Source organism: Furipterus horrens, unplaced genomic scaffold (genome assembly GCF_987537825.1).
Source record: "Furipterus horrens unplaced genomic scaffold, mFurHor1.1.pri manual_scaffold_4, whole genome shotgun sequence".
Classification (NCBI taxonomy): Eukaryota; Metazoa; Chordata; class Mammalia; order Chiroptera; family Furipteridae; genus Furipterus; species Furipterus horrens.
This window is the reverse complement of record NW_028327174.1, coordinates 200913289-200935370: the sequence shown is the minus strand read 5'-3', so window position 1 is coordinate 200935370 and position 22082 is coordinate 200913289. Positions and strand designations below refer to the sequence as shown.

The 22082-nt window shown below is 57.4% G+C and overlaps 2 protein-coding genes across 3 annotated transcripts in view; one reads left to right on the top strand and one right to left on the bottom strand.

The window, feature by feature from the left end:
• Positions 1 to 5035: 5035 nt before the first annotated feature.
• Positions 5036 to 5491, top strand: QRFP (pyroglutamylated RFamide peptide). Its single transcript, XM_090275281.1, has one exon. It carries the CDS (start codon positions 5036 to 5038, stop codon positions 5489 to 5491), a length of 456 nt encoding a protein of 151 aa, XP_090131407.1.
• Positions 5492 to 11549: 6058 nt separating this feature from the next.
• ABL1 (ABL proto-oncogene 1, non-receptor tyrosine kinase) overlaps positions 11550 to 22082 on the bottom strand; it is a 107151-nt gene continuing 96618 nt past the window's right edge. For both annotated transcript variants that reach the window (XM_090274909.1, XM_090274910.1), the window contains exons 7-11: positions 20352 to 20536; positions 17912 to 18064; positions 16104 to 16193; positions 15583 to 15747; positions 11550 to 13873 (exon numbers count right to left, since the gene is read on the bottom strand). In XM_090274909.1, the coding sequence (XP_090131035.1) occupies positions 12162 to 13873; positions 15583 to 15747; positions 16104 to 16193; positions 17912 to 18064; positions 20352 to 20536 (2305 nt within the window). In that variant the 3' untranslated portion in view covers positions 11550 to 12161. The remainder of the gene's footprint in view (positions 13874 to 15582; positions 15748 to 16103; positions 16194 to 17911; positions 18065 to 20351; positions 20537 to 22082) is intronic.

The window sequence follows — 22082 nt, the reverse complement described above, 5'->3', positions numbered from 1 at the left end:
GGCACCGGACCAACCTCCTGCTCTGTTCCTTCCTCCTTCAGTGAGAGGAGCCAGCAGGAACGGCATGTACCCACGCTGAAATCTTGAGACAGTGCACGTACACCCCCAACTCCCCTAGCTCCCCCAAAGTCCCTCTCCACAAGCACAGTGGCCCCAGGCCTTGCCTCCCAGATTGGGCTGCGTCTCCGAATTAACCACCTAGCTGGCTACCTGAGCTCTCCGAGTGCAGGTACCCAGTGGGAGACAAGGACAGAGCTGCGAGCAGTGCTCAGATGGCGTTTGCCCTCTGCAGCCACATGTAAATACGTTTTATGTTTGTCCTGGAGCAGCGGCGATATCGCCAGTGTCCCCTTCTTCCCGGTCTTCCCGCACTGCCACCCACCCAAAGGCTGGGAGCCCTGTCACCCAGGATTCCAAGGATTAGTGAGGTGTGTCACCAGGAGCTGCCAGCTGTATCTGCTCTGCCACGAGGGGAGGGACCAGTCTCATGACGGGGGACGAGGACATGAGCCGGGCCCACAAACACTGTCCTATGGAGTCTGAGGAGCAACACGCTGGCAGTAGGACACATTAGTAGACACACTAAACCCAGAACAAAGGACACTAGCCTCAGTCCAAGTGGCCAAGGCCTCCCCAGGGCCTTAGTTTCTTCGTCGGCTTGCAGGAAGACTGTTCCCAATCCCTGCGGGGGCCAGGCAGCTGGCAGGGCTGGACAAGCCCAGGGGCTGTGCTTGGCCCTCGGTGGGATTTGGGGGAACGGACAGCTGGGACTGGCCCTGACTCAAGCCTGGCCACACGAGGCCGGCTGGGCGGGAGCATGTGCGGTGGGGGCCAGTCCCGGCCGGGAGCCCTCGGTGTTGTGTGTGTTCCTGTGTCTGTCAATAAAGTCTCGTGGTGACCAGCTCACGCCTTACCTCTCGCCCTGCCCGGCGCCCACGTGGGAGCACGAGATGGGTCAGACCCCAGGCTCCAGGATGGCCTCCTGCAGTTGCCCCAGACTTGCCCCCACCATTTCCCAGAGAGCCTTGAATCCCAGGGGCACTGGGGGTGAGCCTGGGCCACTCCCTACGCATCCATCCCATCAGGTCCCCAGGGTGACAAATTGTCCCTGTGGGTCCCTTGTGGCTGGACTCCAGAGGAGTTTGTCTTTATTAAGAACGGCTGCTAATGGCTATTTATTCATAAAAGCAATTTGAGGCTTAAGGATAAAAGCCCCCTGAGCTGCTTTAATAAAATCTAGTGTTTCCTGAGTGCCTGCCTTGGGGGGCCTGTGGGGGCCTAGGCCTCGAGCCGACCGCACATGCAGCGTGAGCGGCAGACAGAGGCCTGCCCATCCCTGCAGCGTGGTCCGCAGCGCCCTTGGCCAGCAGGCACGCAGCCCTGCCCACTCGGGCCCACGAGGAGGCCTGGGGGCACGCCAGGCCGCCGGAAGTGACCATGGCGCCCCGGGATGTGGGCATTGCTGTTACCCTCAGTCAGGTGGAGGAACAGAGGCTCCAAGTGGCGGGAGCTGCCCGAGGGCACTGCTGGGCGTGGCTGAGTGGCTGTGGAACCCAGTGTTTGAGCTCATGTGGGCTAAAGGGGGGAGGGGCAGTTTGAGAGCCGAGCACCAGGCTGTCCCCCCAGCAAGTCCTGCCCTCGCTCAGTCCCAGCCCACGGTTTCAGAAGCAAGGACAAGCTGCTGGTCAGCTTGGACAGTCTGGGACGTGGCCCTGACCCTCTTCCAGGATATCTTCCCAGGGAACCTCACCCGGGGGGCTTCCAGCCTGAGAGTGCGCAAGCCCCCCTGGCTCCCCTTTCCATTGCTGCAGCACCTCCCGCCCCCTGCGTTCACCCTGAGCCATGAAGAGCCTTTGTCGCCGGAAGCTGACCAGAAGGGCTCTGCTGTCCTCTGAGACCCAGCTGCAGCCCAGACCCTGCCCACGTGCCACTGCTGAAGGTCCAGCGTCTCGGTGGTGGCAGAAACTGTCAGTCGTCACCCCCTCAGCTGCTCAAGAGTGGGGGGCTCATTCCCTGGGGAGACCCCAGAGGCCTTGAGGTGCCGAGGAACTGCACAGGAAAAGAAGCTTTTGGGCCACGTATTCTGCGGGCACCTGGATAAACCCTAGAGCTGTGACATCAGACTTGGCTCCAGGCACCTCCACTGAGGGTGGGGGCTGGGCTGAAGAATCGGTGGGCCATATGGGGGCCTCCTTTCACTCTCCCCCAACCTGGCCTCCACCCCAAATATGTGCCCAACACTCTGGACTTTCAGTGATCACTTCCCAGAGTTTTCGGCCCAAGTCCTGAAAGGGACCCCAGCCAAGTGGCTGTTTTCACAGCAGAACCTTTTCCTGGAGCCCCGTGTGTCAAACAGCTCAGTGGAGCTTCTCTCCTCAGGGTCGGACCCCACACCTGCCCTCCCCACCCTCCACAGCTGTCCCGAGGAGTTCCACAGGGCACAACTGGGGGAACTGAGGCAGAGAGAGGGCACGTGTCTGGCCCAAGGCCTCACAGCACCTTAGTGGCTCCTGCGGGCTGCGCCCCATCACTAACCAGGGCCCAGTGTCATAACCAGCCAGCACAGACCAGGGAGATCAAACGCCCACACTGCATCTCCGCTCACGTGCACACACGTGCACACACCCGCATGCCAGCCCCTTGGGGCAGCCCCTCCTTTCCCAAATGCTCGCAGGCACCGAGGTCACAGAAGGGAGAGATGGAGCGGGCTTGAATGTGAGGCCCGCTGGGCTGGGGGCTCAGGGCCCCTTGCACCCTCTCCTGAAGGAAGCAGGCACCCACTGCCCGGCTCAGGACTCCGGAGCCAGTCAACTGTGGCACCTACACCTGCTCACCTAACCAGAGGCGAAGACAACTGCTGCTTCCACAGGTGTCTGGGTTCCTGAGCCCACGGGGCGGTCATGTGAGCCAGGCAGAGGTGTGTGAGGCAGAGCAGACAAAGGCAGGATCGTTAGGGTTACTCAGGGTGGGCACCCACGCCTCGTCCAAGGGACTCGAGGGCCAGTGCCTATAATTCAGTGTTAATGATGCTGCCCGCTCTCCTCCCAACGAGGCGGGCCTCGGGCAAAGGGCAGCCTGCCTGCCCCTCATCAGGCCACATCCTGTGTCAGGTCTTTTATCTGTGCAGTCAGCACTGCCCCCTCCTTCACCACCAGTATCCCCAAAGGAATCCCAGGGACAGGAATGTATAGCAATCAGAGCCCACGCCAGGCGTAGGCCCACGCAGGCGGTCTATATAAGCAGGGAGAGCCCGGGAGCCACACCTCCTGGACCAAGGCCCAGAGGAGCCTGCCCAGCTCCGTCAGGGGCCCAGCAGCCCTCCTGGGGAGCAGGCCCACAGCATGGTGAGTACAGCCGCTCCCTACCCTGCAGGGACCCCACTTGGGCCCCCACCTAGGTCAGGGGCTGGGCAGGGGCAACTACAGGGCTGGGGAGGCCCAGGGAGGCGGGGCCAACCCCTCACCCTGCAGCCCCGGGCAGTGCAGGGTGGCAGAGCTGCCCTCCAGGGCTCGGCTCCTGGTCACCCCTCCTGTGCTCTTCTTGCCATATCTGGACATCGGGGTCCAGAGCCCTGCCTTGTGCTGCGGCCAAACTTTAGATGGCAAGTGTCCCAAGCTCCCATTAGGTTGCTGAAGGGGTCCATGACCCCCAAAAGGAGAGAAGGGCCACTTCCCTCTGTGCATCAATATGTCCCCTTTCATGAGACCCAGAGGCCCTCCCCAGGTGATTCATCCACCAGATCGGTACCCTGCCAGGTTCAGCTGTCAGCAGTGCTTTCCGTGGGGAGGAAACACCTGTGGAAAGCCCCCGTGCCTCCTCCCCAGGCCCAAAGCAGGTAAGAGGTGCCCAGCCCCAGGCCCCGAGAAGCCGAGGGGGGCTGGCTCTGGTTAGTGAGTTCTGTAAAGCTCTGTGGCCGAGTGTACTCTGGGATGTCTCGAAGGGAGCCCGTTCTGGAAAGTGCTCTGGGCGTCTGGGTCATCTTCCCCAGAACCAGCTCTTCATTCCAGCCTGTTCTCAGAGGACCCGAGATGTGTCATGGTCATCACCAAAAAGGCTTCCTTGGCGAGGGAATGAGCATCACTGCCGAGGCAGGGACGTGTCGGGAAGCTGTAGTCTGGGTTCAACCCCCCACAGATCACCATCCACGTAGCAACTCCCGGGTCAAGCTCAGTTAGACCTGAGCTTGCGCCCCGGCTGTCACTTACAAAGCTGTGACATCTCGGGCGAGTCACCTGTTGGAGCCTGTGGGCTCCACCAAACAGGGGCACTACCTCCTGGGAAGGGGCGGTAGGGACAGTATCGGGTGTGGCCGGAAAGTGTGCCCACAGGCCGGTAGAGGCACAAATCCCAGTGTGCTTTTTAGCTGTACGGCCTAGGCAGTCTCCTTGCCTTTCTGACAGTTCTCTTGGCAAAAAAGAGAGAGAGAGCGAGGGAGAGAGAGAGAGGGAGAATAACAGTGCCTGAAAGTTAGTGTTATTGTGAAGACAAGTGGGGACTGCCGGCACCTGGCCATGTCCACGTGCTCTCCAGGTGGGTGCCTGAGTTAGACCAGGTTCACCCAATCCGTGTCCCGCTGAAAAGGGGCAGCGCTTTTCCAAGTTACACACATCGGCCGAGTGTCCCAGCGAAATGGCTTAGCTAGACCCACTTATCATCAAGTTGAAAACTAAGAGAGCGGTGCTGCTAACTTTCTGCCCCGTGCAGAAAAAAGAGGATATGCCCAAGAGTCAGTAATTGTAACAAGGGAAGAATGAATTTGCCCAGCTCTCCCGGGGCTGCCTGTGCGTGGCTGCAAGCCATGCCAGCAGCGGGGGGAACAGACCCTACTCCGCCAGGGCCGTCAGACCCGGGGGTTGCAGGAGAGGGAGAACCGGATCCGGTGCCTGCTAAAAAACCCAGGCCTGGTCCCGCAACGCAGTGACGCTTCCTCGTGCTGCTTGCAAGTGAGCTCAGCTGAGCCCCCAGCTCCCGCCTCCGAGGGCTGCCCAGGCCCACGTGGGCAGCCTCTAACTTCTCCCTCCTTCCTCTGGACCAGATGATAGGCGCTTACCTCCTGCCCTGCCTCCTCCTCCTGCCACTGGGCACCTGCTGTCCTCGACTGGGCAGGGAAGAGCCCAGGGACGGCGTCGGAAGCAAAGTGAGCGGGGCCGCCCTGGCGGGGGGACGCCGAGCCCCCTCCCCGTGGGGCGCCCCCCGGTGGCCGAGGGCTGCACACCCACACGACGCGCTCCGCCCGGTCAAGGAGCTGCAGCTGTGGCGGGCCGGCCTCAGGCTCCGGTTCCGGAGGCAGGAGGACGGCAGCGGGGCCGCCGGCTTCCTCCCGACCGATGGCAAGAAGGCCCGCAGTCGGCTGGGGACCCTGGCCGAGGAGCTCACCGGCTACAGCAGGAAGAAAGGCGGCTTCAGCTTCCGCTTCGGCCGGCGGCGAAGGGGCCAGGCGTCCTGCAAAGGGCTTCTCCTCGGACCCCGCCTCCGCCCCCCAAGACTCTGAGAAGGTGTGGGTATTGTTAGAATGTGCTATTAGCCGTGGGACTGGTTAGGTGGGTCTTTACTTTTGATTTCCAACTTTGCTGAAGCAAAAATGTGGGCGGTGTCCAGAAAGTGACCACAAACAAGCTGTGTCTCGGGGAGGAAGGAAAGGGCCCCGTTGCGGCTGCGCCCCGACAGCCTGCCCAGTCCCTCCCAGTGGTCTGGCTCTGAGCAGCCCCTGGCCCCGGCTGCATGGAGCCGAAGTCAGGCAGACCGAGTGATGACAGTGGGCAGTCAAGGTTGGGACGGTCTCCTTGGGGACGTCTCTAGCTGAATCCAAAGTGCGCTGGTGACTGAGATCATCCCATTGGGTACAGAGCATGGCTCAGAGTTAAAAACGAAAAAGCTCAATCTTGTTCTTCACCCAGTTAACACGAGGTCCCTTGGGAGTATGGGACGTGCTGTGTGGACCTTTCAAAATAAAAGTTGTAACGCCTGCAAACGTTCACAGACAGCTCGCCTGACTCCTGCCTACAGGCGCTCAGTGCCCAGGAACTTCGCCGTCCTGGGCTGCCGGGGCCGGAGCTCTGGGGAGAGGGGACTGTGCTGCACGGGCCACACGCCTCTCCAGCAGCATCCCCTTCATTGGCTGCTGGTACAATGCCCGTGGCCAAAGGGACAGGGAAACACACACAGGATGTGCTTTCCGCCTGCAACTGCCGCTCCCTCCCCGGTGTTCTCCAAGCGGCTCTGCCAGCACCTCCTCTGCCTGGAGGCGGCCGGAGCTCAGTCTGGAGTGGCTGCAGGCCTGGGGCGGGCTGAGCAGCCGTCCGGGGCGCACACGGCAGCCTGACGCCTCTCACTCCCAGGCTGCTTCTACTGCCTAGATGAGAACCTGTATTGATGTTACTATGGCAACACCTCCCTCCTCCTTTGGAGCTGCTGCTTGCCCTGCTCACAATTGAATAATTTTCCATGGAGCTGTCACAATTAATTGGTGGATTTTTATTAGCCTTTTAGAACCACACTGGGTTCGGCCCCGCTTGGCACCCCAGAGCATTTCACAGTGTTTTCCAGTCTATTAGTGGCTTACACTCCCCGGCAGCAGCTCTCGGCCCTCGGCAGCCAGAGAGCCGCTTCATTAAGGGGTGTACAGGCCTGAGCCACAGAACCAAGCTGCCTGGGAACCACCGGGGCGGTAAACGAGATGGCACACAGGAGTCAGAACATCGCCTTATGTTGAAGTGAGGGGCCTTCTCCCGGAGCTCCTCCCCAGCGCCCTGGTTCACGTGCCCTGAGACGCAGCGGTGGGGACCAGACGAAGCCTGGGAGGCACGTCCGGCTCTCTGACCTCCACCACAGTCCCAGACTGGGGTGGCCCAGGATTCCTCCTGCTAACCTAATGGTTTGACAGGGATGGAACACATCCCCGGGTCTTTGTCTACTGGCACTAGAGGTAAACACTCAGCCCTCAAGCCGCGGAGGGCAAACCTCAAGAAAACGAGCCTGTGTGTCTCCATGAAGGGCAGCCCTGGCGCTGAGAATCTGTCACAGGGTGGCTGGATGAGGCTAGCCCGATTCCAGCCCAGTGTGTGCTTGCCCCGCTTTAAGGTGGGGGTGGGGTGGGGGGACAGCAACCAGGATTATACCCTATCAGCTCACTCCCACAAAGGAATGTGCTCATGACCAACCAGCTGAAGCAGGCCCAAGGCCAACGGCAGAGGGACTGACCCTCACCTGCCAATTTCTATTCTTTAGGAGTTACTGCCCTTGTGGTCACTAGTTACAAGACCTGGAGGACCCCCAGGCTGAACGCTCCTGTGTGTGTGTGCGCACACGCTTGCCCTGGCCGGGTTTTCATTCAGCCAGATTACCTCGGCCTCGATGGGGAAAGTGGAGGAAAAGGGGAGCGGGGAGGCCTTCTTAGGCCCGGCTATCCCGTGGCTAGGCATTCAGCACTAAACACCATCAACAGAGCTCTTCTTTCCAGTTGCCGGGACGTTCGCGCCCCACCGCCCCGGAAGTCAGAACGCTCCGACTGCTGAGGGCATTGATCTGTAACTCCACTCCCGCTCCCTGTGACTAGATGTCTCCTTTGACCCCAGCCCACACTCCCCGCGGCCCCTGCGCTCTCCTTGATGGTGAAGGTTACTCTCCAGGGTAGTGAAGGCGAGGCTCGTGGGAACACGTTTGTTTTGGAGGCCGAGAAAGCTCCCCCGAGCAGCCGGGCCCACCCTCCTCCAGCACGAGCCCCCCAGAGCGGTTGGCAACATTCACGTTTACTTAAAACACGAAGACGTCTTCATCTTGGGTGTAGATCTAGATGTATTTAGCTATTAAACTGATAGGGAGTATTTCTTTCTATGCTTTCCTACACATTCAAAATAGTAATAAAAATGTTTAAGAAAAACAGAGGCCCGTGGCGGCAGCAAGGCACAAGGCAGCTGCTGTAGCGGACAGTGCCACAGACGCTGAATGGCAGACTCCACAGGAGAGCCAGCCCAGACACGCGTGCTAACCCTCCAAGCTGGGAGCTGGGGGCCTCGCCCGAAGTGTTGGGGGACCACCAGGGGTCAGGGAGGCATGGACACGGATACCGTGTTGGTCAGTCTTGCCCCACCTAACATCTGCTGTGCGAAGACGACCTTTAGAAATTGACTTTCCCAGAGCACTCAATTTGGGAACACCTCCTACAAAGTACCTTGTTACCTGAGAAGCTGAGCAAGCTAATTTTGAACTTCTCTTCCACGATGGAGGGAGGAGCCTGGCCCTGGAGCACACATCTCTGCTAGTCACGCTGTGGCCATCTGTACTGTCAAAACATGAGTCTTGGCATAGTAGCTATAAGCTGGCGCATGCTGTGTGACCTTGGGCAAGCTGCTTCACGTCTCTGAGCCTCAGCACCCTCCCTCGTCTGACGCGGACAGTGGCAGAACCGCCATCATGATGAAAAGCCATGAAGGCTACATGTGGTGATGCAGTCCACACCTGTAAGGAGCTGGAAGTGCTCACGTGACCTGGCGTTTTAAGAAAGCTTTCACTGACACACAACACAGAGAGGACGTGCTCCAGTTCCAAGTGTACAGCCTGATGAATCTTCACCAAGGGACACACCCATCAGCTGGCACCGTTCAGGCTAAGAAGTAGCACTGCCTGCTTCCCGGAGCTCCCTCTGCCCCAGTTACCCGCCCTCCTGACTTCTGACACCATACCCCAGGCTGGCTGTGCCTGTTGAAATCAGTGAGAGCGCCAGCCCTGCCAGTTTGCGTGGCTACTTCTGCGCCCCAGGACTCCATCCGTGAGAGTCGCTCACGTCGCGGGGCGGCCCCACTCGGCTCCCTCTCACCGCTCTGTCACATTCCTCTATGTGACCAGACCACCGCGTATTATCCTTTCTTCCATGGACGACATCGGCTCTGTTTCCAGGCTTGCCTTTTAAAACTCTGACATTTCTGGCTTGTACTCCATAGCGATGTTCAGAGCTCTTTTTGTGGGGTTGGCCCTTGGGGACTCCTTGGTTCTGGATCTCGAGGGCAGAACTCCAAATTATCTGAAAACTGTAGTGTGTGCATTTTCCTGGGGCTAGAGCCACTTGCATTAAGTTCTCAAGGCGTTCTGGGACCTAAAAACGTTTAAGAACCATTGCCCTAGAATGGCTAGACCCAAGTTTAAGTTTGGGTGACAGACATGGAAGATCCTTCTTATTTGGGAGAAAGGTGTGTGACACACGCTGCCTAAGCAGCTGCTATGCAGAGTCCACGACCCGTCCCCGTCTGACAGGGTGGGGGCAGCCATCACTGTGGCCGTCACTGCCGTCACTCCACACCTTCTTTCCGACTTGAGAGGGGTCACTCAAGGGAAGAGCCTGGACTTCGGAGGGCCGGGGTCCAGGACGGCTCAGCCACTGCAGCGCAGCCCTCGGTCTGAGCCTGCGGAGCGGGAGGGAGGAACCTGACCTCCGGCACCACCTGCAGCTGCTCAGTGTGCACGTGCAGGCGGGTCCTAGCAGACGCGCCCTCGTCCTCGTCCCCTGGCAGGCCGCGCCCCTCGCTGCCGAGGTCTGCTCTTCACTGCGCTTTGGCGAGCAGGATCCGCACCCCCTGACAAGTCTGCTGGCTTAATAAGTATCATTATCACAGGGCGCTCCGCACTTGCCTGACTTCCACTTCCTAAGCTGTCAGCTGGTGTCAAATGGAGACCAAGATGAGAAGATGTCAGCGCCACCCCCACAGGTCCCGGGCTGGGGCTGGGAGAGGCCGAGGCAGGGCCGGGGAGGGCATTCCCACCCGTCGCAGGCCAGCGCACGTGGTAATGGCACCTGGCCTGCTGACACGAGTGAGGGGTGCACGGGGGCTGAGGGCAGTGGTAGAAGTAAGTTCAAAGGCGATGAGAGAGAGAGAGCACCCGTGGAGGAAATTAACTCTCTTAGGCGGGCAAGGAATGCGGGCAGGATGTCCGCCCCCCCTGCAATGAGCCGGGGCAGCCTGACAGCCAGCACAGCCTTGGCCCGTCTTCCTTGCCTGCGCCGGTCAGAAGTGGCCCATACAGGGGCGCAGCCCGCTCTCAGCGCCACTGATAAGAGCTGGGCTTCTGGCAAGTAAGTGTCAAGGCTGCAGCAAAGGCTTGTGACGAGGGCTGGCGGCGACACAGGAGGCAGGATCCCGCCGTGATTCTGCCTGCTCTCTTTCCAACGCGGAGCCTGCGGCCCCCCAGGAAGACGAGGACGCCCCCCCCTCCCGACATGCACCACGGCTAAGCCACAGGCAGGAGTTACACATAAAGCCGCCCGCACAGCTTCTAATGTTGTAAACATTTATTTAAAAAATACTACAAAGGAGAGACGTGGATTCAAAAAACAGTCGTAGACAGGAACAAAATGTAACTGGACCAAAAAAAAAAAAAAAAAAAAAAAAAGAAACATCATAGGCGTTCGAGAAGGGAGGGAGTGGAGAACTATTCACACGTCGTTTATGAAAGAGCAAGGCTGCAGGAGTGCGACACCAAGGTCTAAGCAAGAGGCCTAGTGGCACGTCATGTGAAGAGAAGACCAGCGCCTCACAGACGGGGCCGAGGAGCCTGGGCGCGGTGGTCTGCTCTGTCTGCAAGGCCGCTGGCGGTGTGCGAGCCCCTCCCTCAGGCTGTGTGACACAGCAGTCCAGGGGGGCAAAGAGGTGATGCGCTGTGAGGACAGCATCAAACGACCCGGCGGAATACAAGGTTAGGGGGACAGGGTAAAAAGAGGGCCTGTGTGAGGTCGCAGGCACGAGGCGGCGTGGGGGCAGGTGGTTTTCTCCTGGTTTCTCCAAGGGCTGCCTCTGGGCCTGAAGTAAGACCCAGGCCGGTGCCTGTCCACCCTTCAGAAGCTGCTCTAGGTCAAGGTCAAGGAGACCTGGGCCCTGGCCCACGAGCCTGGTCCTGGGCAGCCCAGGGGAAGAGCACACCAAGGCCTGCTCTTCGAGACACTTTCTGGGGTTCTGTTTCTTTGTGATTTTCTTCATCCCTGATGGCTAAGTGTTGCTCGTGGTAATTAAATAAGACGTTTGTCCACAGGGGTGCATCCAGCACCGGTTGGGGCTTCGGGGCCCGGTCCCTTCCCTCCTGTTTGCGTGTTGGTGCCGGTGTCCGTACTGGAGGCGGCTGTGTAGAGGGCAGAGCTTTGAAATGCTTCAAGAGCCCCAGAAAACGGAAGACCGGCTTGTCACAAAAGCAGCAGCCCCGCAAGGGTCTACTTTATCTTACGGGGTGCAAGGCTGGGAAGGGGATTGGTCAGAAATTAAGATCAAGTGCCTTTTGCAGGGCACCTGGAAACTCAAACGCAGGGCGACTCTGGGCCCCCCCTGGGCCATCTCGGCACCAGCTGTTCCCACAACGAGTGCCCCCACCCCCTGCCTCCCCGCCCCTGTATGCTGGACAGCGGCCGCTGCCCTTCCCCCCCAGGCCTCCTCCTCAGGACCAGCCGTGCATGTCACCGGAGCACGAGGGCTCTGAGGACCTGCTGCGAAGGCAGATGGGACCTTCTCAGGCACCACGGGCCTCTTCCTGGGACCCGGAGCCTAGCACCCTGTTTCACCCGCCCCCCCACCCCCCGCCACCCAAACAAGAGCCGTCCTTCCCGTGAGGAAACAGCGAGGGCACCAGACCGGCGCCCGTGGAGGGCAGTGACCGGCTGGCCGAGCTCCCCAGGACGCGGGGCCGTATGCGCATCGTAAGCACAGGAGGCACAGGGGGATGCGGGCACAGCCTCCCTCACCGGGGGAGCGGCGGTCACGGTTCCCAAGGCCTGGCGACACGCGTCTGTTCAGGGCCTTTGTTCTTGGGGAAAATGGGGGAGCAGGCACAGCCAGAGGCGGTGCTCCAGGAAGGACAACGGAGAGGCGCGCGTCACCTCCCAGCCGGCCTGGGGAGCCCCACCTTGAAGGGCCCTCCCCCCATCGCCCGGGGAAGGGGCTGGGGGGCGGGTGCAGCCCACTGTGTGGCCCTCCACACGCAGCGCTGAGGACAGAGGGCCCCGCGAGTGGGCTGAGGAGGAGGGGCGCACCGGAGGAGCATGGGTCGTGGGGCTGTGATCCACGGGGGCCCTTGGCTCTAGGCCTAGGTCCCCACTCACTGGTCCTGTGTCAGCCACCATCGCGGGCACAGGGGACCCCTCCTGCACGGCAGGCGGCTCCGGCTGGCCTGACACCTGGCTTCTGCTACCTCTGTACGATGTCACTGATCTCTTTCACGGAATTGAGGAGTTTGCTAAAGTCCTGCGTGGCCGCCGGGCCACTCCCCGCTGTCGCCGGGCAGATCTGAAGCTCCCGCAGGTTATTCTCCAGCTTGTTGATGGCCTCGCGGAAGGCGAATTTGTTCCTCATCTGCTGGATGGAGTCCACGTAGTTCACGCAAAATGTGTAGAGGTTTTTGCCGGCTTCTAGCACAGCGCTGTGGCTGGCCATCTGCTCGGAGTTCTTGGAGATGGCCAGGCACAGGGCTTCGGTGCTGTCCAGAACCACACCCTTGGTGATGGTGCCACTGGCGATGCGCTCGGGAGGTTGGCGGGTTTTCCGAAGGGACACGCGGGTCGATATGAGAGGGATGAAGGCAGTGGAGGATGGCTGGTCCCCGGCCAGGACGGAGGATGCTGATGGCAGAGTGGAGGGAGTGGGGGCTGGGCTGGCTGGGGACCCCGCTGGCTTGGTGGAGGACTGAGGCTTTGGTAAGGACGGGAGCGCGGGCTTCTTGATGCCCTCTCCCAGCTGGCCGGGTTTGGTGGCGTCACTGTTCACAGCATCCATGACCACAGCCGTGGGTTTTGCTTTCCCACTGGCGCCTGCCTCCCCGGCTGCTTCCTGGCTGGGGCCCTGAGAGGGCTTCCCGGCTTTCCCCACAGAGGCTGGCGGTGGGGGTGGGGGCGCAGGCTTGAGCTTGGACAGCTTCCCCTTGTCTCTCCCTGGGGACTCGGAGGGCGGCTTGTGCCTCCTCACTCTGGATTCCTCGGCAGGGGCCTTGCTGGTCCCTGCAGAAGGGCCTGGCCCTGCTCTGCTGGCGGAGGGCACTGGCTCAGCTGCAGCAGGTGTCCCCAAGGCACTGGGCTTCCCGGCCTCTTCCCTGTGGGGCAGACCAGAGGCTGGAGCCACCGCCTGCCTACGGAGGACTTTTGGCGTCAGACTGGGAGGGCTGGAGCCTGGGCTGGACTCCGCCATGTCTTTGAAGACCTCATCGGCCACTTCCTCCGTCTTTTTCACCAGCCTGGGTGGGGGTGTCACTGTGCCTCTGATTGCCTGGTCAGACCTGTTCTCACTGGCGCGCTTCCGAGGCAGAGCTGGCTTCTCACTTCTGTGCCCTCCAAACGTGGACGAGTCAAACTGCCTTCCCGTGGACTGCAGATCCCGAGGCAGCGTGACCGACCTCCACTCTGTGTCCTTGGCCCCGTGGGGCACACAGGAGGCAGAGCAGGACCGCAGGAAGCGCTTGCTGGAGCTGCTGCCACCCTCCTCTTCGCTGGCTGCCAGTCGGCTGCCGGTCAGCGTGCTGGACTTCTTCCACAGGTGGGGAGACCGGGAGCCTGCGCCCGACTCCCGGAAGGCCCCGTTGGGGACACCAGCTCCACTGCTGGGCTTTGGGGACTTGGCTGGCTCAGCTGTGTCTGAGGGTGTGAGAGCAGGCACCCCGTTGCTGACTTCACGGCCCTCTTCCTCCCCGGCCCCCTTGCGCTCTGGCTGGCCGTCCATCTCCCGGAAGGAGCTGCTGCGTTTGGGAGGCGTTGGGGCCGTTTTCTTCTTCTTCTTGATCAAGGCGCTAAACAGGTTGGTCTTTTTGTCTTTGGGAAGAAGGCGCTCATCATCGTTCAGGCCACCGTCCTGGGGACTGCGCTCCTTCCGAGGGAGCAGTGGAGACACAGCAGGCTCATGGTCCGTGGGATCTGAAACACATCAGGGGAGTGTGGCAGCCGGGCTGTGGGCTGCTGAGTGCACAAGAAGCCCCGAGCTGCCATCTGCTCTCCGCAGAGCCCCGGGCCCTGGACGCTGAGGGGCCCGCTGTGACTACCTGCCCTGCCGCTCGCCAGCCCAAAGGCCTGGGCAAGTGACTTCTTCTTGCTCCTCCTCAGCTTTCCCAGCCATAAAATGGAGGGTAATAAAACCAATCCACAGCACTGTGGGAGAACGTCATGCAACAGTGAACATGGGGCATTTGTCACAGCTCTTGGAGCATCATTTCTCAGTGACTGTGGCCACTCCTGTTACTGTTCTAGGTCTCTCCCCTTGAGGACAACAGAACAAAAAGCCAGGATGTCCCCGGCCCCCTCATCCCTGCACTGGTTTCTTTGAAATCAGCAGAGCCACCTCACCACCGTCTGTAAGTGAGAACCAAGACAAGGCCAAGCAGGGAGTCACGCCTGTGAATCTCAGACCAGCCAGTGGGTGGAGGTTCCTACGAGCTGTGACCTAGAGGGAAAGGGACACACCCACAAGGCACAGTGACAACAGGCTGTTTATTATGCTTGGGTAACAAGAAGGGGTGACCTTTTAAAATTTTTAAATGGCCACTCTTTAAATATGAATAATAGCTTCTAAGAAATCTTTCTAGTATTGCCAAGCTCCCCGCTAGTGACTGACAGAACCCTGCCCCTGGGGGAGCTGCGAGGTGAGAGGCTCGGGGACAGCCTGGATCTCCCCAAACTGTGAGACAGGGGAAGAGGGTGCAATTCAAACAAACCATGCACAGCCGGGTCCCAGTGCTGAACAGCCAGCTGACCCTCCGGGCTCCCGTGAGATTACATATCACCCACAGATGAGCACTGACGGGCAGAAACAGACAGGACTGCTCCTCGCTGGCCGTCTCATTAGCACGAAGCCCCCACAGGGGCCCCTCGCACTGCTCAGCTACCCAACATCACAACTGCCAGAAGGACAAAGGGTCCCAGGTTCTGGGTCGTTTATGCACCGTGGCCTCTAAAGTGACTGAGCGAGATGACCGGGGCACTGAGAGAGAGCACTGTGACGTGGATGTATTTCTTACGTAAACTTTAAGTGTATATTTTATAATATACCTCATGGACCCGTGCAGCAGCACATGGACATACTTTGTATGTATAGGCTGCACATTCAGCGGTTTAAAACTATGGGTATATAATAAAAAACTGGGAAACATGGTTCTGTAGGTTCTGCTGTGGCAAAACATCCCCGAACTCCGGCTTCGTACTGTCCCTTTCCAGTCTGTCTGTGGTCCAGCAGAGCACCCCCGCATGCCGGGCGCGGGCCCCCCTCCAACACTCCCATTCCGCTGGCCTGTGGTGGGGCCCAGACTTTTGGGGTTTGGGAGGCAGGGGAACAGCTGCTACATCGGAGCACCCTGGGTCTGAACAGAGCCTGGCACACGGAGGCTCCAGACCCCTCCTGAGCCTGTACCGTCTCCCTCGCACGTCTCAGAGACCAGGCAGGACGCCTGCTCTGTGCCAAGGCCGTGAGTGATGCAGGCACAGGCGGGCAGGGTGCTGCGGGGAGAGGAGGGCCGCTTTCCAGCGGTGGGCTACTGACACGGGACTCGTCTGCCCTGCTGTGCAGGTCCTCCTCACGGCTTCCCGTGGGCCACACTGGCCCGGCCTCTGGCGGGGGACAGACAGGGACATACCAGGCTCTCCCGGGCCCTTGGAGTGGGCTGCCTCAGGCACGTCAGTGGAGTCTTTGTGTTCTGTCGCTCTCCTGGAGGTTCTCGTCTTGGTGGGCAGCTCTGGCGCCTGCAGCAAAGTACTCGCAACCGCTCGCATGCCCTTCTTCCCCAGCTCCTTCTCCACCTCTAAGGGCCACCAAAACAGCCCCCACAAACAGAAACCAGCAGCCATCAGTAGCGGTCGCGTTTTGGTATGCTAGTTTTCTCTTTCTTTTTAAAATAACACTGGCCATCCACACACATTTACAGAAAAGAGATACAAATGATAAACCACACTGAGCAGTTTTCAGAATTCTGCATGGCTACCGAAGACAGAGCGTTCCACCCTCGAGCCCCTGCCCAGCTCTCTGGGGTCAGATGACTGGGTGGCACACACTTCTCCCGGGGAGCAAACTAATGGGCCAGAGCTGGGGTCCCCACAGCCGTCCCTCCTACACCTGCCTTTCACCCCCCTGCGGGCACCCCAAGGACGGGCACTTTACCATCTGATATGCTGGACTCCTGGAACATTGTTTCAAAGGCTTGGTGGATTTCAGCAAAGGAGGGCCGGTCGGAGGGATTCCACTGCCAACCTGGAGAGATGAGGCCCCAGTCAGTTCACCCAGGAGGCCTTGCTCACAAGTATGTAGCTAGCAATTCTCAAAAGAAGCATTCCATTCCTGCTACCCATCTTTTGGTGTGACAAGTTAAAGTGACAAACACCACCGTGTCCTATTACAGATATTAAGAATTTGAAAATACTTTAGATATTGACGGGACTATGGATTATAAAACCCCAGAGATACGGACAGCCAGAACTGCCTTTACAAAGATCTTCTTCCCAGCCCCACGCCAGCAGGGCAGAGAATTACTAAGCCAAACAGCTCGCCTGTTCTCCCACCCACCAAAGTCCAAAATCCCTCACCAGTAAAGAAATACTAATCAAAACAAGATTAAAATAAGGATTAAGGACTGATCAAGCCCAGGGCTGATGAGGATGTAGTCACTCACACGCATGTCTGGTGGGCGTACAGGTCGGTACAAGCTTTTTTGAAAAACTATTTGGTAAAATCTATGAAAATTAAAAATGCACACGGCCCTTTGGGCTCAGAGTCCCACCCTAGGAGCCCCAGCGCAATGCAGAGGCGTGTGGGTGAGGGCGCTCACTCCTGCCTTGCTCACAACGGCAAAGCCCCACACCTGTGTGAGACAACCAGGTGTCAGTCACGGGAGGATGGGATGAGTGCATACGCCGTTTAACGGGATGCTGAACAGCTAGACAAAAATAAGTGAGGGGCAGGGGAGAGGCCGCAACAGCTCTGAATCACGATCACGGGAAGATACGTCTGTTAACACTGCCAAGTGCAAAGAAAGTTGTGGGAATGAGTTTATAAATATAATACAAGGGGGGACCCCTCCCAAAAATAGAACTTATTTCTAAGGTACGGTGTGTGCATTCTCACCGGTTTACATTTCAGTCACCTGCAAAGTGCTCTGCATTGGCTGCAATACACCTACTGAGACTTTTTCCCGCCGCTCTAAACAGTGTTTGACCTCGTCTATTCTGATGCCTTTTAGTGCTTCTGCTGTTCTTTGTTCACCTCTTCTGCACTGGCAAAGCGTTTCCCTTTGAGGACTTTTTTCATCAGGGGAAACAAAAAAGTCACCTGGGCCGAGACTGGGTGAACGGGGAGGGTGGGGCATGGTGGTCATGCTGTTTTGGTCAAAAACTGCTGAACACTCAGCACAGTGCGGGCAGGTGCACGTGGAAATCACCCGTCATGGAATGGGCAAACACTGAGTTTTTGTCCAAAAATTCACTGAAGCCCAATGCAGCCTCTCACAACAGCAGCAGGTGGTGCACTGATACAGATGGGTTCCTAGAACACTCACTGAATGGGGGAAGCCTGTACTACCAGGGGCTCACCCTCCAGAAGATAATCGTGGTTCCCCCGCCCCCTTGAAAAACTAATCAGATAAACCTCCCCTGGACTATCTACTTTCTATAGCACGATGCCTGAAGGTAGGTCCAGGAATTCGTATTCGTTAATAAGAAATCCAAGTTTGGTATGCATCAATCTGAAACAAACAAAAACCCTCACACGTAAATACTATACATGAATAAAGATGTAGGGAAACACTGAAAAAAGTCTGCAAAGTCTGTATCAACCCATTTCACTCATTGGTCTGAAGACTAGGGATGAAGAAAGCAAATGGAACACTCTGATGTTTTACTCTGCATATACACCCCGGCAGTGGGGGTGTTTTACATGCCCACATGTAATTTTAGAACTGGTGGGGGAAGCCTCACATGCTCGCATGAGTTCGTAGACCTTCTCTGGGCAGCCTTCCGGGCGCTCCATGCGATAGTCTTTCTCTAGCAGCTCATACACCTGGGACAGGTCGATTCCCGGGTATGGTGACATGCCGTAGGTAGCAATCTCCCAAAGCAGTACTCCAAATGCTAAAAGAAAAAAGAGTGAGAATGGTTATTTGAAATGTGTAAGGTGTAAGTATCCTGCATTTAAAATGAGTTACCTGTGTAGCAGACATCAGAAATTACACCCTCAGAAGCAGGCCAGGCACTAACATTTAACCAAGCTCTTCATTACCAGCAACCCGGACCAGAACACAACTGTCAGTTCGCCCACCCGCACAGACTAGAACACGCTCAGGGAGAGAAGGGGACTGGGCCGACGAGCCCCTCCGGGGTCTGGGAGGGAACGTGACCCTCTTGCTGGGATGAGTGGTGGCGGGAACCTAGGGTTCTAAGTCAGGGGCCACCCCTGCATCGGGCTCCAGGACCACCTCTCTGTGTGCTTCAGACAGCCTCCGAGGCCCCTTCCAACTCGCAACATTTCACAAAACTCTTACAAAATCTTTGAAAGTTTTGCAGTCCCAGAGTATAGCCTTGAAATTCCTGATCCCGTTAAAGAAAAGCAGAACTGACCCCCTGGAGAAATGGGTGGCTCAGGCCTCGGGCAGGGAAAGAAGCCAGAGTACCCTGTCCTCCCAGACAGCACAGACATTATACCGGAAGGACAAGGGTCTCGTCAGAAGGACCAGGAACAGCGCGAAGTTCCCACCGGCCAAGGCTGAGACCCTCTGAGTACCACAATGAGGAAAATAACTGTATGGGACCATACACAGCAGATGTATTTAAACACGTTACATATAGATATGTATGCACTAGTTCATTACATATATGCTCATTTTATCACCAAGTCGTGACAGTGAGAACTGGCAAACAATGGCACGAAAGCAGCCATTGACCCTGCCTTCCCTGTACGGCCTGCGCCCTAAGCACCCAGAGAGCAGACGAGGGACAGTTTCTTCTTACGGAAGTACTGAGCTAATAAATGACTAGGAAATAAGAGAATCAGGGAACTACCATTTGGTAACCTCTAATAAATTAGTGGATCTAGGCGCTGGGTATCAATAACTGCTAAGATCATAAAAAAGAAAGAAAATCAACAATCATGTACCTATTGATGAAAAACACACCACCGCCTATGAAGGGCTCTTAACTAAAAGAAGAAGGAGTCAAATCCAAACACGATCAAGCTGTTTAGATCCGACCACCCACTTAGCAGGAATACTGAAGAGGTGGATCCAATGAGCCAAACTCAGAATGGGAGGAACCTGAAGGGTGAGTGACAGGGTTTCTTTAACAAACAAACAGAGGAAGAGATGGAAAGGGAACTGACAGATGAGAGGCGTCTGAAGTAACGTATCAACCAGTCAGCTTGTGTAAACCATATTTCGATCTTAATTCAAACAAACTATAAAATAAAAGTATGACTTTTATGATTCAAAGAGAAATTTGAACACTTACTGGATATTTGATAATATTCAGAAATTTCCGTCAATTTTGGGAGGCGAGGTGCTTTGGTGATGAGAAAAAAAGCCATCTTTAAGAGGGTCATTCTAAACTACTTAAGAGACCAAATATGACGTTGGCGATCTGCTTCAAAATGAGGGTCAGGGGAGCGGGCAGGACAGAGGACGCAAGAGCGCCTGCGGTGCTGATGAGCCGCGCAGGGTGGTGACTGCAGTGGGGCCCATTGGGCAGCTCTGTCTTCTTCAGGGCAGGCTGTACTTTGCCATACTAAAAAGTCCTTTAGAAAAGCAAAAATGGCTCTGGCTGGTGCGGTTCAGTGGATGGCGTGCCGGCCTGTGAACTGAAAGGTTGCCACGGGTTTGATTCCCAGTCAGGGCACGTGCCTGGGTTTTAGGACAGGTCCCTGGTTGGGGGCATGTGAGAGGCAACAAGAGGCCACTGATCGATGTTTCTCTCCCTTTCTCCCTCTCTCTCTACAAAAATAATAAATTTAAAAAAATTTTAAAGTAAAAAGGTAAAAAAATACCGTCCCATGAGGCTTTGGAGGGTAGCATCCTCTTGAAAGCCCAAACCAAACTACACGACATTTCCAGCATAGAGGAAACTTCTGGAATCTGCAGGGGGCAGCTTGCTGCCCCCGCAAACCCAAGGAGTAAACTTAGAATGAAGACCAAGATGGATACGCTGAATTATTTTGGAAGAAAAAACTCATTTTTACTTCATTTTGGAAAGAAAATAGGGGAGAAAAGATTTTTAAATAAAAAGGAATCAAGCAAACAAAGAGAAGTAATTGTGGGGAGGGAAGAAAAGGAAGAGCAAGAAAGAGTGAAAAAGGAGAGAAAAAACACATACACAACCGGGAAAAGCAGCGCACCCTGGATGGGCATGGCGGGAACCGGACGGCCCTTACCCCAGACGTCAGACTTGATGGAGAATTTGTTGTAGGCCAGGCTTTCAGGAGCGGTCCACTTGATCGGGAACTTGGCGCCGGCGTGGGCTGTGTAGGTATCCCCTGTCATTAACCTGCTCAGGCCAAAATCAGCCACCTTCACCAAGTGGTTTTCCCCTACCAGGCAGTTTCGGGCAGCAAGATCTCTGGGAAAGGAGAAAGTTCACCCATGAGCGTTCCCAGCCAGCTCTCCAGCTACACAAACCCACCACAGACAGTGGGAAAAGGCCGTCTGGCCCCCCGGAAACTTACGTTAACTCCCCCCGCCCCGGGGAGCAGTGCCGGTCCTTCAGCACCCCATGGGATCCCAGCACGGTGAGAGGCAGCAGCGTGGGCCCTGGGAGCGGGCTCCCGGGCATGGTGGCCTTAGGCTGGGACTCAGGCACCTCCCCCATAACATGGACGTGACAGTGACAGCGCCTGCTTCTTAGGGTGGTTGTGGTAATTAGCGCGTCAGTGCCATCTAAGCGTCTGCCTGGTCATCACTGCTCCGTGCCAGGAACCAGGAGCAAACGCACAGGCCAGTCCTCCATCGTGAGACGCTGACAAGGTCAGACCAGCCCGGCTCCGCCCGCCCTGCCCAGACTTGGGAGGACGAGGTAAAATAAGGCCCACAGCACCCTTTGCCCGGATTGTGTTGCCCGCTGTCCTCGTTCTTCCTGATGCGCACCCGCACATACCCTAAAACTTCTCTCCTGTATAATCAGCTTCCTCCTGCCCCGATTCTCCCAGGGAGGCAGGAGGAGCCTCATTTTTGGCTCCAGGATGTTAACCATGAAATCCCACGGCAACCAGGAGTGGAGGAAGGAGAAGAGGAAGCAGCCAGTGATGCTGCACAGGACAGCAACCCGAGGGGAATGAAACACAGAGTGGCGCCTAATGGGGCCCGGGTAAAGGAGTTTCGGTTTGCCCGGATGAAGCGGGAATGGGCCTCGCTGCGCAAGGCAAACTGAAGTCAAGAAACCTCAATCTGCAGCTTCAGAGGGTTCACGTCCTTAGAGCGACAGGAGCCTCTGCATCAGGGCCTCATGGAGCACAGAAACGTGTCTCCCAAGGAACCGCCAGCACCTCACACGTGCCACGCTGAGTCCTCACGACGAAGTCTCGCACACAGGCTTCGCACTCGAGTTAATTGGGCAGGAAAGGCCCCGGCGGTGGCGTGGAGACCATCTTGTGTAAAAGCCTCCGGCAAGCCCATCAGGCTTTGTCCCGCACACGCTGCCGCATTGCTAGGAAGCCATGTCCCCCGCCCAAGAATGCAAAGACCCAGACAATGGTGGCACACTTGAAGGTCAAAACTCTCCAGGCTTCAACACAGCAAAAACGCTCAATTTGGAACCACAGATACACAATTCTAACAATTGTGGAAACACGGCTGAACCAGATGACAGCAAGTTAAGTGCAGAGCGAAATGATAATGAGGAGAAGGGGAGACACGCAGCACAGAGACCAAACCCCCGCGCTGGCTATCACCGCAGGTCTGTGTAAAAGCAGCGCCTGCTGCTCTCAGGAAGGGGCCACAAGGCTGCACGCGGGTGGGCGGGACGCTGTGATCATTAGGAAGCGCGCCTTTTATATTTCATATTCTACTTAGTCCAGATGGTTCCCCAGTGAGGTGCTTACTACCCCAGGGGTTAACAGCTCCGCTGCTCCAGAGTCCAGGCCTGGCTGAATTTAGCCCTGGACGCACAT

What these genes read in the sequence shown, in the direction of transcription:
- QRFP (XM_090275281.1), top strand. Translation starts at nt 5,036, where the DNA reads ATGATAGGCGCTTACCTCCTGCCCTGCCTCCTCCTCCTGCCACTGGGC.